The 15,723-nt window shown below is 39.6% G+C and overlaps 1 protein-coding gene across 33 annotated transcripts in view; it reads right to left on the minus strand.

The window, feature by feature from the left end:
* Window positions 1–15,723, minus strand: part of ABI3BP (ABI family member 3 binding protein) — a 125,683-nt gene continuing 109,960 nt past the window's right edge. For all 33 annotated transcript variants that reach the window (XM_032447796.1, XM_032447803.1, XM_032447789.1 and 30 more), the window contains 5 exons: window positions 9,640–9,719; window positions 8,107–8,136; window positions 6,961–7,122; window positions 3,452–3,565; window positions 1–1,411 (listed from right to left, as the gene is read on the minus strand). In XM_032447796.1, coding sequence (XP_032303687.1) covers window positions 1,296–1,411; window positions 3,452–3,565; window positions 6,961–7,122; window positions 8,107–8,136; window positions 9,640–9,719 — 502 coding nt within the window. In that variant the 3' untranslated portion in view covers window positions 1–1,295. The remainder of the gene's footprint in view (window positions 1,412–3,451; window positions 3,566–6,960; window positions 7,123–8,106; window positions 8,137–9,639; window positions 9,720–15,723) is intronic.

Genomic DNA, 15,723 nt, shown 5'->3' on the forward strand with positions numbered 1-15,723 from the left:
TTGATTAAAAAATATTTTATTCGGAGTACAGTGTACCTGCAATGTACTTTATAAGGCATTTTCTATAAATGACTATTTCTACTATATATATATCTGGGCGTCCTGTTCGTATTTTTCAATACATCAGTAATGCAATGAATAACACCTTTTTTATTTTTTTTTTCCTAGAAAAAGAAAAACCTACATCTCTTTATTTAGTTCATAAATGTTCAAGCAGTACAACAAGTAGCTTTGGGAGAGGTTTTAATTGCTGTAAAGCAGTTTTAAAAGTTCATTTATCGCTATTTCCCCCTTTTTTTCCCCAATGAGCAACGTTTTACACCATTCCTTCTTTCTTAATAAACCAAACCTGACTGATGACGCCATTACAACCGCTGATCTCACTTATAGTCCCAAACCCTCCTGCAATGTACACACATCTCATTTCTGAACCACCAAGTCTCAGTCTCTGAAAATGACACCTTTATTGAAGGCCACAGCAACAGAGTCCAGTTTCATTGCTTCTCCATGTATGTGCGTACCTGCCTGCTTTCATTAGAGGAACACAAACCCATTGCCTTGCTAACAGGCAGCACTTCTAATTTAACTCCATAGGCACGGGCTGACCATACTGGAGGTTTTTGCTGGAGGAGAAACTTGCATTTGGAAAGAAATACAGAAAAAAACAACCACGAACGCGATCATTCAAAGATCCACACATGATAAAACTCAGTGTTTGGGCAGGAGTATGGGCTGTTGGCACGTGTGGGGGGAAAGCACTTCAAGTTTCCTGGTTGCAGGACATTAAAACCTGTGGGGACTTTTCTATAATTTACAATAGGGAAAACAGGGCAGATTTACCTGGGCAGACAGCTTATGGCACTTACAAGACCAGTGACTATTTAAAAACTAACGCATACTGCATTCCATGACCAACTTTTACCATAACCGTGCCTTAAACATTTATTACAACATTGTGATAAATAATATACACACCGTATCTCTTAAAATACCTTAGAAACCATACCTCAAGAATAGGGAGCCAGCTTCCCTATACATTATCCTACACCGTGTCCCTAGCCTGTGTTGTTGTTTTTTCTTTAATCTAAAGACAAACCTGTAAAACTGGATAACTACAGTAAGCAGCCTACGCTATTACACAATTAATGCAGTATTGGCATTAGACTTGCATAAACCTTACACGCCAGCAAACTTGTGTAAGTGACAGGCATACCATACATTCCCATCTTGGAGCTTGCTCAGAGCAGTCGCAAGGGTGCTTGGTGTTGGGTCTCTTCACCAGGTCCCCATCACATCTACCATTTCCCAGGAATTGATGTTCCGCACTCGTACCAGCGCACATAGTTGATCTGAGTCTCCCCACCTATTTTTCCAAACTTGACAGGTTCCTGACGAACTGCCCTGAAAAATCCTAGAACAGAGAACGGGGGTTTATTTGCAGGAAGCCATTGGAGAGTACCTTTGAGTTCCCTATGGAGCTTGCGTATGTATGGTCCCATTAATGGCTAACAATATGCCACACGCCGTCATTCCCTCCCTGCGTTTCAGGTCAAACATTCGTACCATTAACTCTTGTTTTGAATTGCCACACCACAACCAGGGAGGAACAGAGCAGCGACGTATGCCAGCTCTTTCCCCTGTTCCTGCCATGTACAACAAATAGGAGCAGCAGGTTGGTCTTTTGCTTTCTTTTTTTTTGTTGGTGGATTGTTTAGGTTTTCAAACTAAAAATGAATGCAGCTTGTGAATCCAGCCAGCTAAATCCAGCAGCTGGAAACAAATTGGCTTTACATTTCTCACAAGCTTACAAGATAGGCAGATTTATATTAGATTATTTCAGATTCATAAAACCTTGAATAAGTGGATCTGATACAATTGAGAGGGCAGATGTCCTGGCAATGCTGAGCAGGATTCAGGCAATTCCTTATACAAAAAAACTCCTTTACAAGCGTGGAACAGTGACTGGGGAAGAAGTAAAGCCTAAAGCTAACCCTAACCCACACCTACCACAGTGCATTCATGCACTTTGGCGAGACGTTTTTACAAACAAAGCACTGCATACACAAAGGTTTGGTCAACATATTGAAAACTATTCTGCCTTTTTTTCTCATCAAAATACTCCATTACTCATTCGGCACTCACACCTGTATCAATACAGGCGATGTTCTTACAAGAGGGTGGAACGCACTGTAGCGGTAATGCTGCAAACAAGCAAGGCGGAGGCTCAGCTGACAGAACCCGCTTTCACTTGAGCCTGGGGAATATGTGAAAAAATAGGCAGGGCGGTCACGGTCGCCTGTAGGACATCCACACCCCATCCCCTTAGACCAGACCAGCATTTTGGGCACCCACCTTGAATCCCTGTGTTCAGAATTACTGCAGCATGAACTATATTTTCCAGTAATAACTTCTTAGTTTCTCGTTAGCACTAAACGGAGCTGTTTGATGCCCAAGTGATGATTTACGGCACTCAACATTAACCTTGCTAGTTTCAGCATAACACTTCATGCCGCTATGCAAACTGAAAATTGCAGTTGGATTTAAATATGCAATACCAAATGTGAATAACCTGTTGGAATGTTTTAAACAGGAGGGAGGCTGTTTACTACCTCGCGGAACCTGAGCTACGATGGTATTTATTAAGTAAGACATGGCTCATCTTAGAATCATACAATCACAGAACAACTTGGGTTGGAAGTGACCTTAAAGCCCACACGGTTCCAACCTCCCTGCTGTAGGCAGGGCTGCCACCCACCAGCTCAGCCAGGCCTTGAATGCCTCCAGGGATGGAGCAGCCACAGCTTCTCAGGGCAGCCTGTGCCACGGCCTCACCACACTCCCAATGAAATATTTCACCATGACATCTGTATCTCTGCTATTTTAGTTTAAAACTATACCCCTGTGTCCTACCCAGGTAAAAAGTTGATTAACCTCCTGCTGATAAGCTCCTTTTATGTACTGAGAGGTCACAATGAGGTCTCCCCAAAGCATTCTTTTCCCCAGACTGAACAAGCCAAGCTCTCAGCCTGTCTTTGCAGGAGAGGTGCTACAGCCTTCTGATCATCTTTGAGGTCCAGCTCAGGACACGCTCCATATCTTTCTTGTGCCTGGAGCCCCAGACCTGGATGCAGTACTCCAGCTGGGGCCTCATGAGGACAGAGGAGTGAGGAACAATCTCCTTCCTCACCATGCTGGTCACCCCTTTTCTGATGCAGCCCAGGATACAGTTAAGGCCAACTGTGAGGCTGCAAGAGCACGCTGCTGGCTCATGTTAAGTTTTTTAACTATGATTTTCATCTTAAGCAATTTCTCATCTCTCCCTTCTGCAGAGCCGGCAGCCCTTGTTCATTGCCCACCCTGGCAGTGGGCCCGCAATTCACTGGCAGGGAAAAGAAACAGACAAACAAAGGAATTGCCAAGGACTGCTGCAGTGACATTCTTGAGGAATTACCGTCTTTGACTGGTAGATCGTCTTGCTGTCCTGTCCTTCCATCTAAGAATGAGTCTACAAATTGGCAATGATCTTCTCCATGGCCCCTCTGGTCTCCTATGTTATAGAATTGTCCTGAAAGGAAATAAGCAAAGTTGAAAATCCACATCCCATTTAGTGAAGGCTGAAGCCACCCACCAGAGATCGATACTCTTAGCTCTGTGGGAAAGCTAAAGTGAATGCAACCATTCTTTACCTCTCAGGATCTGCAGCTGTAATTAGCGTGTTAAGTGCACAGTGCAAGCACAGTGCTCATGGCTGCTGACAGCAGCACCCCACTCTGCCAAAATCCATGCCTGGATGTTTTTTTCCCCTCCTTAACTTTCATACAGTAAGCAAAATCCTGTTATTACCTACAACCTCATTCTGATTGTATAAAAAAATGAGGTAAGTTTTGCTACCGATGTTAATAGAAGGTGGGCCTGGTTCCCTGTTGGGAAGTCCTGAGAATATTTGAAGAAGTCTTTATAGCCCACCTCATAACGCAAACCCTGTTCTAAAAATTTTATTTTTACAGCTTGCATGTGCAAGTGATATCCTTTAACTAATATATGACCTTGGTGTACTAACTGCTTATCCAGAGCATGAAATGGGCCCATACGGTTCCTTGTAGGTCTCTTTAATGGGACCCTTGACTGTGAGCAGAAAATAACATCACAAGTAGCAAACAGTGTGTGCTGACATTACCGGCTGTCCCTAACCTGTTGAGGACTCCCAGTGAAGGAGTTTTTGCAGAGGTTTTTACTTATTGATATGATTTGCAAGAAGAAAATTAGCACAATTCTGTTAAAAAGATGGAAGAAAATGCGTCATCTTCACTTCCAAGTCCTAGACAGGAAACACTGCCAGATAAAATCAGCATTTTATCTGACCTTTCACAGCATTTCTTGACACATCCAACCTCAAGGCTGTGCCTTTGAAAGGAAAGGTGACAACTAAGGCTCAGTGCTTGGGTATAAGCTAAGCATGAAGTTCAGTTTCTCATTAGATGCTGGGTCTCCTGTGGCCCTGAATCTGTGCCCACCTGGCTGTGTGACAGCTGGTGAGGTAGTTCACACTACTCCCTAAAGTTCAATTAATAAAATAGCAGCCTACCAATACATTCACTCTTTCTCATGTTTCTGCGGTCTGATCAATACTTTGCCAAAAATTCTCACCTCCGCTTGACAGTCTAGGTTTAGAAAATAATTTATTACTGTCTAGCTTTGGCTGCAAACGTATTTCTTTTCCATGCAGGAATTGGTCAGTGGGAGTTCCTCTTGGTATATTTTTGATCTGAAGTTGAGAACATTCAGGCTGCCTAAAACTGTATGGTTCTTTTTCTTGTTTTGCCTTTTCTTTCCATGGCTGTTGAACATCACACGCAGAATTTATCATCCTCTTCTGGGGATAGTAATTCTGGCATAAGGTAAAGTTTTTTAATGGATGCTCTTAAGAAAATTAAATACTATTTTTACTTTACACACCGTGATTTCTGCAAAAACAGAAGAACAAATTCATGCTAAAAACAAGCAAGGTCCACAATGCAACCAGATTTCAAGATCATTTTGCTGCTTCAGCAGCAAAGCTTTGGGAGATACTTTCAGCATAATGTTAAATAAAGACCTTTTGCTCCTGGCACACTGCACAGCTGGCAGTGCTAGCAAATAAAACTCTACTGGGCTAGGGAACACAACAGGACAAGGTATGACAGTAAAATGCAGGAGAACAGAGTTTGGCTTCAAATTGGAAATTATCCCTCTGTAATACAGAGGCCCATGTCATCACAGCCTCACTTAGGAGATGATAGGTGGGGAAAAAATCACAGAACAGCTTTCCTCTTACATAAACATTTCAGTTCCTTCAAATATTGCAACAAGTGGCCAGCACTGTTTGTAAGAATTCAAGTGTAAGAACCAACTTCAGCAAGCATAACGAATACAATGCAGCTGTCATGATCTTTCCCCAGCCAAGTTAAATCACCACCCTTCCAGCAAGAACAAAACCAATCTAACAAAAATAGGAAATTGGGCTTCTGACATATTACACTTTTATTCTAAGATTGAAGTAGCTTTCATTGCAGTGTTAATTCACTTGATTTAGAGCTACAGCGTAGTCCTGCTAAATTAGCACTGCCATTTCCTCTACTGGCTGGTTGTGTGATACGCTACGCCTCATTGCCAGCTTCAGTCATTTGATCACAGCTGGTTAGTGCAGTCACAGCTGAATGAATGATACCTCTGTTCAAAACCATCATTTTATTCACATAATTGCCAAGGTATTACTTACGCATGAGGTATTGTACTTACTATTAATGACTGGACTTTCCTTCCTTGTCTGCACACGGGGGAACAGTGATGGCAGCTTAATGTTACTTTGGCACAGGCTGTCCTATGGTCCCTGTTTCCCTTTTCACTCCCTGTTACCACACACAGAGACCTCTGAGCCCTGCTGTTGTGAGTTGCTGAGCTCAGAAGTGGGGCAGTGTTGGGTTATGGAAGATGATTCTTTCAGTCTCTCTTAGTTAACTCAATCCAGTGTGATGGACATACATACTGTCTAACTTACACCCTAAGACATTACCCATACATGGTTTGTTTTTTTTACATTCTTTGTGCTCTGAATGCTATACTAAAGCCATCATAATGGAGATGTCAAGAAAAGACTTCATACAGAAGGAAATCAGGAACTCTGAAAGGATTATAAGTTAAAACATCTCCAGATATACATTTTACAATCTATATGAGATTCAAAGTTCTGCTTAACTATCAATTAACCAAAAACCAACACTTCTACAGACTTCTTCCCCAGCTCAGACACAGGACATGTCACTTGATTCAGGTCTTAACTACCTCATTTGCTAATGATTGCAGGATGCTGAACAGATCCTGAGAAACTAAGGACAAGTAACTGCTGTTATTAATAATAAAGCATAACATAAGAAAAAGAAAGATGACAGCACGAGATAAAGAACAAAAATGAGCAATGTGAAAACAAAAATGTCAAAGGAGGTGAGAAAAAATTGCCCACTAGAGTTGAAGGAATGTATTTCTAAGACCCACAGTAATATAACAAGTTTAGGAAACTGAATGGGAATGACTGCTCTCTAAACTTGACCTAAAATTAGGCCCTGATGCTCTACTAAGAACTGTTCCAGGCTACCATTCAAATACAGATTTGGTGCCATTATAGCATAAACTACTGACTGTCAGACATCTGTTATTTATCAGTTTTCTCTAAGATCCCCAGGATACCAACAGGTGCTGTAAATCCGACGATGATTGTGGAGAAATAACACTGCAGTCTGAAAACTCAGTATCAAACAATGACTACTGAGCACAAGCAGACTATTATTTATGATTAATCTGTCTAGGGACTACATTAATCGCTCTTAATTACACTTCAACAGTGCCCATCTTGTTAAGCCTCTTAGGTATTCATATTTTTGAAGAGTGTATGATGTGAACAACACTGACTTGAGTATCTCTTACCTGTAAGTGAATCGCTGAGGTATATCTTGTATCTTAAAGAATTACACAGCTGCACACCTACAAACTTCTTATACCAGGTCCTTTTCACGTATTGTTTCCCTTTGCATTCTGAGTAAGTGTCAGAATTGAATGGGATTTCAGTCCAGATAGCATCCTTTCCCACTGCATGAGAGGAAGAAAGACACTAAGGTAAGGCAGTTTGTATAAAACTGTGTATAGCAAATATATTCTACTAAATAGAATTAGAAACCTTGAAGGAGCAGAATGTGCTTTGAAATATACTAGTAGCACCTGTCACCTGCATTTTGAGCATAAAAGCTATTTCGGGGAAGGACTGAGGGCTCAGCTATGATCGATGCAGTGAACTGCTTCTGCTGTCTAAGCTGGGAGCTCTCACTTGTTAGGGGAACAATGTCTATGTGTTGCCAAAACGTTCATTTACAATGTATGTGATGCAGTCATTGTTTCTATGCGGAATCAAGACAGGAAGGTCAACTTGCAGCAAAACGTGTGTGATTAAAAACACATAAAAGTGTCACAAATCACGCAGAAATAAATGGTGTCAGTTTTTGTCAAAGTGTTGTCCATTACAAATGCAAAGAGTGCTCAATTTGTGTGAATGTCTTTCTGCTGTTCTTCCAAAGCTCAGTCTACCTCCTGCTGAAGACAGCAAGTCTCACAAGTGTCGTAAAGCAGAGGTGGAGTACTTTAGAAGCAGATATTTCTTTTTAAAAAACATAACGGCAGATAAATAGTATCCTCCAAGTTGTGTTCTGTTAAGTCACTTAAAAAGTGTGAAATAGCTGATTCATTTTGAAGAGTCTTTCCTTTGATTTAATGACAAAACTGAGAAAATATGAGTCTGTCTTTTGGCTCATCTGCGTACATTGGTTTGAAGCCATCCCAGCTGCCATGGGAGCATCACATCACACTGATTGCATTCTGCTCAGGTAAACAAGTAGCCTGGCACATATTCCTGACAAGGAATACGGGTGGAAAGAATTAATTCATGAACAACAGCTATTTGATTCCATAGCTCACTTAACTGGTGCAGTGCAGACTGCTGCCACCACCATCCCCCTTAAAATTACACTATTTCTGAAAAAATGCCTGATCAGAAGACACAATAATTTATACAAGGCTTACTTGAAATAGGCTCACTCACTCTTGGGTCCGCTGTGGAAATAAAACAAACAGTCAATCAGACACTGTAAAATTAAGATTCCCATTATTCCAATGGAAAAGCATTGTCAAGTCATTTTCTACAGTTGATGCAGGCTGCATATTGTGAAATAGAAAAATTAAATTAATTAATCCAAATTAATCACACTTTAAATTTAAAGAAAGTAATGTCACTGTGTGAAACTACAGCATCAGTGTGCTTTTAAACATTTTACTCACAGGACTCTGCGTTCAAACCAGGTTCTACTGAAAACTCAATTCTACTCTGCTTCTTTTTTTCTTTTCCTTTGTTTCTTTCTTCCTATCTTTCTTTATTATTATTATTATTATTATTATTATTATTATTATTATTATTATTATTATTATTTTTATTATCAGTCCCTATACTTAAATAAAAGAAAAAGAACACTCCTGTTGCACTTGCCACTCAAGACTTGTCTATTATCACCCCAAAAGTGAGAAATGGATGCGTGCAATTAAGACAAAATAAAATGTCATGCTTCATTTGGCCAAGCTCAATAGGAGACAGAATATAAGCCTTGTCATTTGTGAAAACTGCACCTGGCATAAACATTAATTCAGTTTTGACAATTTAGGACTACAAGGAGTGCATTCATGGTTTTAAATACATGTGGCTTAGTCTGGGCTCCTCCCTGCCTAATCCCTTGTTCAACTGAAACTCTCATCCATCAGTGAGCATTAGATCAGGACTATTATACTGTTACACCTGGTTTAAAATAATGATTAAGAAAGTCCTTTCAAAGAGCTTAAACCCATCTTTTTATTTATATGGTCCTTAAGTACTATCAAACAAAAACTACTTCTACACAAACGACAACACCTAGTTTGTACAGTTACTTACTGTCTACTGGAGTTAGCCTCAGTGGGAGTAAGGCTATCTCTGATTCTCACCTTTGAGTCAGACAGGCGTTAAGCTTGTAAACGAGCCAGTGTTCAAAATAGACTTGTATATACTTCTTCAATATTTTCACAAGAGAGTAAACAGGATGGAAGAAGACATACTAGGACACCAATTGTTCCAACTACTATTGCTTGATCCCCTTTTCATCCTTAAGATATCACTATTCATTACACAGCAGCATTTTAAGCAGGCAGCAAGTTGTGTATAAACACAGTAGCCCAAAGAGAAACTTTATGTCCCCCAATCAGAACATACTAATGAGTTTGATAGGTATAAAAATACCAGGAACATTGATCTTAAAAGACTGAAGATTCTTTAAAGTTCGTTTCTCCAAAGGAAACAACAGGAGATCTCTGTGTCCCTGCCTTTTTCTCTTCAGTATGACCATCTTATGCCCTCACCTTCCAGCCACTACTAATACTGAGTAGTAAAAAGCCAATTTGGAGATCAGAAAGAGCAAGATCAAATCCACAAAGTGAAGTAAGAGAACCTTTCATATATCTTAAACAAATGGATAAAAGTTGGTTCACAAACATGGATAAACAAATTACAGTCAAACCTTTGGAAGCACTTACCTGATTCAGTACTGAAAGCCACAACATTGCTACTTGGACCTTCACCAAGGGGGTTTCTGGGTTTCACGTGGAATTCATAACTGGAGAATAAAAAAAACATCTGAATGAAAATTTTGCAAACCAACCATTTTCTCAGAGTCTGGACCATGCAAACTGCCAACACACACCTTGGTGCTTCTCACTCTTAGAGACGAACCCATGGGTGTTGTTTCTTGCTTTGAAAACATTGAGATGCTCTTTGCCCTAACTGTTCAAAGCCACTTTGAACACATATTTTACCAACCCTTTCCATAATTCTTTACACAAATATTATTAATGTTTGATTTAATGCACCACTGGTTAAAGTCTCCTCTTGCGTGTGCAGTTTCAGTTCTGGCAAAAGGAGCAGTTTAGGTGAGGTCAGAAACAATCTGATAAGGAGATATTGAGTAAAGCATGCTGCTCTATATTTGCACATTTTTAATTTCTAAGAACACAAATCCAATGTCGTATCTCACAGTCTCACCACCACCAACAGATGAGGCCATTGTTGAAATGCAAGGTGAAGATCCAGTCACTTAAATACGTGTCAACAGCAAATAGAGGAAATAATAGGAACATATTGTGCAACGCCACCTTATCTTTTCATAGTACCATCTTGAAACACCAGTCTATACTGCAGATATCTCATGATTTGTCTTCCACATAGCTCCGCTGGGAACTAACCAAATGCTAACTCAGCAATTCAGCTGACATTCAGTGAGATGCTGTGGGTAAACAGTAATTCAAAGTTAGCTACAAGCCTAAAAACGATGCACAGAACACACCAGCCAGATGAGGCAGAAAAGAGGGTTACAAGCGTGGAGACTGGTCATGGCTACGATCTTACCACTCTGCAGGCTGGCAGCACCAGGGGATTTCTCACTGCTCAGCAGCAGCTCACTTTCTCACCCACTGCCTGTGCTTGCATCTAGGAGCTCTGTGCCAAAGAACTGTGATCTATGTGTGTCTACATCAGCCAACAACACCCTCCTCGTGCCTCCCCTTCAGTTAGAAGTAGTAATCTGCCCTGTGCATGTCAGTTACAAATATTTTTCATATGCTCTGGGTGCTTGCATAGTGAATTTCTTTTAATATATAACATTTTCTTCATCAGCTAGAGAGATGCATGGGACACAGTGAGCCTAATAGACTAATAGCCCTAATAGACTAAACACACAACACAATAGGAATCCCAGAATTGGGACTGAGCTTATGGTGTGATAGAGTTCACAGATCTGACTGTAAGTTTAAAGTTACGGTGTGGCTCTCTTCATAGAAAACCAAATGAAATCTCCCTTTTTGTGTATAAGGTGGAAGATCTGAAAAGTTAGAGAGGAACTCGTTATCAGGGATGAACTGATAGGAAAAGGGGTAATGGTTTAAACTAAAAAGAGGGTAGAGCCAGATTAGATATCAGGAAGAAATTATTAACTCAGAGGGTGGTGTGGCACTGGAACTGACTGCCCAGAGAAGTTGTGGATGCCTCATTCCTGGAGGTGCTCAAGGCCAGGCTGAATGGGGCTCTTGTCTATCCAGTCTACTGGGAGACATCCCTGCCCATGGCAGAGGGATCGGAACTAGACAATTTTTAATGTCCCTTCCAAACTAAGCTATTCTAAGATTCTATGAATATAAAAATGTGTAAAAATATGAGTGCTTACTTGCTGCAATATTATGCATTTCAGCACAAGCTACAAGTGTGGGGAGAATTGCTTAGAGGTTCAAGAAAGCATGTAGGGCAAAGTTAAGAAAGGGGAATAGGAAAGCTGTATAATGATTATACCATACCTACATCATAGCTAGATTTGATAGTCATGAGAAACTGCAGCCTTTATTTCATCTTTATATCTGTGCACCCGTCATGCCAAATATTCTGCTACCCAATATATGCAGCAATCTAGCGCCTCTAACCACTTTAAGACTGATGTCTTACACACTTGGGAGAGGACTAGGCCTCCCAAATCCTTCCAAACTACATAAGACAATAAAAGTCATTGTACAGATTAAATGGACTTGACTCAACAGTAATTACTGTGCAGAGCACATTTTTCCACCATAGGAAATCACTATTCCACATGGAACCTTGGCAGATGTAACTGTTCCTGCATTTTTCAAATCATGCAAAAGAAGAAGGTGGAAGACTGCAGAACAGAAAATATCTGAAGAAAGGTTTCCATCATAATGCTGAGGACTGGAGGAGTTGAGTACAGTCCTGGGATATAAGGTCAGCAGATTGTGAGATGCCTGTGGTTAAATAACAATCATGCAAGACTGTCTCAACGTACTGAGCTTTTCTGTCTCTGGAGAATGTGCCTGAATTGCTGTGTCACCACACATAGAAAACAAAACAAGGTTTAACAGAAGGAAACATTTCCTTAAGCAAATTATGCTTAGCTTGTTTGGGAAGTCTCCCTTTTAATCAGGCTACAAGAAGGGCTGAGAGAAAAGGTTACAGTGTAGTTCTCATCTTTTGACCCTTGCTGTTAACAAAATCTTATCTATATGCATCAGGAAATTTTTCTCTTCTATGCGGATAGCACATTTTTGCTAAGTGCAACACCACCTAGATAATGATAATGACATGAGCAGGTGAGTATGGATTAATACTATAAACTTTCAAAAAGGTTCTGGCTTCCAGTTGGGATTACTTAGTGTAGAGAAGATAAAGCTCCTCTCTTACAGTGGAGGTCTTTCAATATTATAACGGAGACCTTACAATGAGGAGGCTTTCCAATATTTAAAGGGGGAAAAACATGGGGAAGAATTGTTGTGAGACAGCGTAGTGACAGGACAAAGGGTTATGATTTAAATTCATTATCTAGATGGAGATTAACATTAAGAAGAATGGTGCAGGACTGAATCACGTTGCTCAGAGAAGGGTCATCCCTGGAAGTGATCAAGACCTGGTTGGATGGGGCTTTGGGCAACCTGGTTCAGTGGGAGATGTCTCTGCTCAGAGCAGGGAGGCTGGAGCCAGATGGTCTTTAGGATTCCTTATAACCTACAGCATTCTATGACTCTTATCCAGTAGAGGTATGAATATATACTTGGCAAGGCCTTTGAGTAAATTATGACAAACTCTTTTTTGTTTTATACCTTTAAACATGAAAAAAGCAAAACAAACAAACCCCAAACCAACAGTATATCCTATATATATCTTACCCATTTTATCTTTACTTTAAGATTTTAGTTTTTTCTCTCTCTCATTTCTCTTTTTTTTTTTGGTGTTTTTACGTGCATTTATTTTTATTAGATTTTTTCTGCATTTACATTTCCTGCTATTTATATTCCTCAAGAAACCTTATGGTTGGAAACATACTTTACTTTTCCTAGGGATACAATCTAAACCAAAAGTCCAAAAAGACCCCTCCAAACGTACTTAAAAAGGAGAAAAGTGTATTTGAAATTATCAAACTACTTAACCAGGTAAAAGATCAGAAACTTTCCCTGTGGAATGCAAGCATCACAGCCTTTTTGTTTTTTAATAATATTTTTTGGTTTTGGAATAGAAGCTTCCACCAGTAGACTGAGGGGACACACCCCCTATTTTAATGACTATCTGAATTTCCCTAGGGCTATTTTGGCACATCTCTGACTAACACAGCAGAACTGCAGTTTTCATATTTTCCTTTATTACCTTCCAATTACTGCCAACCCAAACATGCATGAGAACTTGTTTTCAACAATATTCAGACTCTTTTTTGGAAGCTTGTATAGTAATTAGCACTGCAAAGTTTCCTGGACACTAGTGACATATTCTATGAACCTAGCTGCCCTTAAACAAACCACCAGAATGGAAGAGAAAACATACCCTTAGTTAAAAAAAATATATTATATATATATTATATATATATATTAAGATAGGGCAAATATAAACAAAACCAACATATTTTGGCAGGAGAACCAGCAGAAATAGCAAAATAAAAATGATACCAGATTAGATGACTGAGAGACTTAGAAAAATTAGATCAATTTTACAGTTAGAAAACTAATTAAAAAAAATGTCAAAATTCCTTTGGAAATGGGAAAGTAGATCTGGAAGCAAAAGAAAAGAAAGAAAAAAAATCCCCAAACAAACCAAAACCCAAACAAAAATCCCAACATCTGTTTTTAATATTTTAGTTTAAGAAAGATCCATTAAAAAGTTGCAGGACAGTGAAGCTGATTTTAGTGATGAAGAGGATGGAGAAGAACATCATCATTATTACTCATGAGACAAAATGAAGGAGTCAAAAATCATATTAAGCCCACTCTCTGGGCTTATTACAAGTAAGTGTCTCAATTAAGGAAATGCTGAAAAAACTGGATAATTAGCTTACTTTGCTAGATGCTCACATGGCAGACCTTGCTCGACTATTATCATAGGAGAAATTACTGCAGTACTTTCTTTGTCTAAGGGCAGTATAAAACTAAGAAAAGACAAAAAGCATGAAGAATGGGATTCTGGGTACGCCAGGGAAAATAAGAGTTCTAGAGGAGGCAGTCCTGTAAACAAACTCAAGTATATGAGATCTGTATGACAAGTTAGATGGAATGTTACAGGTCTCCTCAAGTGACTGCTAGGAAAATAGACTGTAATTGTTTTGACCAAAATGATTAATCTTGTGGTTTGGCTTTGGACGTTTTCCAAGTAGAGTAGATGGTGCACTTCTCAAAAACCTGCTCTCAGCATAAAAACTGTGAATTTTACAGTCAGAGGGCAAATATTAAGCTGACAACGTAGTTCGTACTAGAACATTATTTTCCCTTTTTTCGTTGCTAAGAAATAAATGATATTTGCCTTAACATACAAAAAATATCTCAGCCTGCATCAAAGAATATGAGCAAAGTTGAGATTAACAAGATCAGAAACTACTCACATGAGAAAAAAAATCATACAATAATTCAGGTTGCAAGGGAGGTCAGAAGGTCTATCTGATCCAGGCCTCTTTTCATTACAGGGCCAACATAAAAGCTACATGAGGTTGCTCAGAGACTCACAAACAAGCTCACAGATACTCACTGCTTGAATGAAATTGAAGAAAGGAGGATAAATGGTGTTGAGCTGTTTCACTTTGCTTAACGAAAATGACTAATTGAAGGATAAAGATAGTAAAAGCTACAGAAAATTTGGTGTGGTATGAGTGACAAGGAACAGAGGACTGGCTGAAATGTGACCCGAATCTACTCTGAAATTCATGATAATAGTGTGAAAGATAATAAAAGCTAACTTCAGTAAAAAGTTGTATATGCGATTATTAGCTCACAGAAGCACATCTGTAACAGGAATTCTTAAGCAGAAGACATTCGTAAAACAAGAGAAAGATTCCCCTTTGAGCACATTTAGATGAAGGGGGCCTGCAGGAAAGCTGGGGAGGGACTTCTGATAACAGCAGGTAGTGACATGACAAGGGGAAGTGATTTTAAACTGCAAGAGGGCAGATTTAGGCTAGATATTAGGAAGAAATTATTTATTGTGAGGGTGGTGATGCCCTGAAACAGGTTGCTTAGTGAGGTTATGAATTCCCCTTCCCTGGAAGCATTCAAGGCCAGGCTGGATGGGACTTTGAGCAACCTGGTCTAGAGGGAGGTGTCCTCTAATTCTATAGCAGGAGGGTTGGAACTAGATGATCTTAAAGGTCCCTTCCAACCCAAGCCATTCTATGATTTTATGATTCCATGATAACTCTCTATGTAAGAATTATCTATAGTTCTTTGTCTTGCATAATATAGCTATACAGCATGTTTTGAGATATTACAGGTAAAAGCACAATATTTGATGAAACTAAACAGAAATCTAGATCCAGAGCATCTGGAGCCAGAGAACAGCTTAGTGCCAGGAGGTGCAGCAATATCAAAAACTCTGACCAACCACATTATGTATACAACAATGAATACTTCCCAGGTTGCTAACACTAACAGCAGCTTTCTAAGATGCAATAGTGAAATACCTCAAGCACTGTGTTTGGGAAACCTCCAGGTGAGAAAGACATACTTGTACTATAAGGAAAACTTCTTTAAATAAATGCTTCGGCCAGGCATGCCTCACTAATCAGAACAGAATAGACATAATACCCCCTTTTT

The sequence above is a fragment of the Coturnix japonica genome, chromosome 1 (genome assembly GCF_001577835.2).
Source record: "Coturnix japonica isolate 7356 chromosome 1, Coturnix japonica 2.1, whole genome shotgun sequence".
In the NCBI taxonomy this organism is placed as follows: Eukaryota; Metazoa; Chordata; class Aves; order Galliformes; family Phasianidae; genus Coturnix; species Coturnix japonica.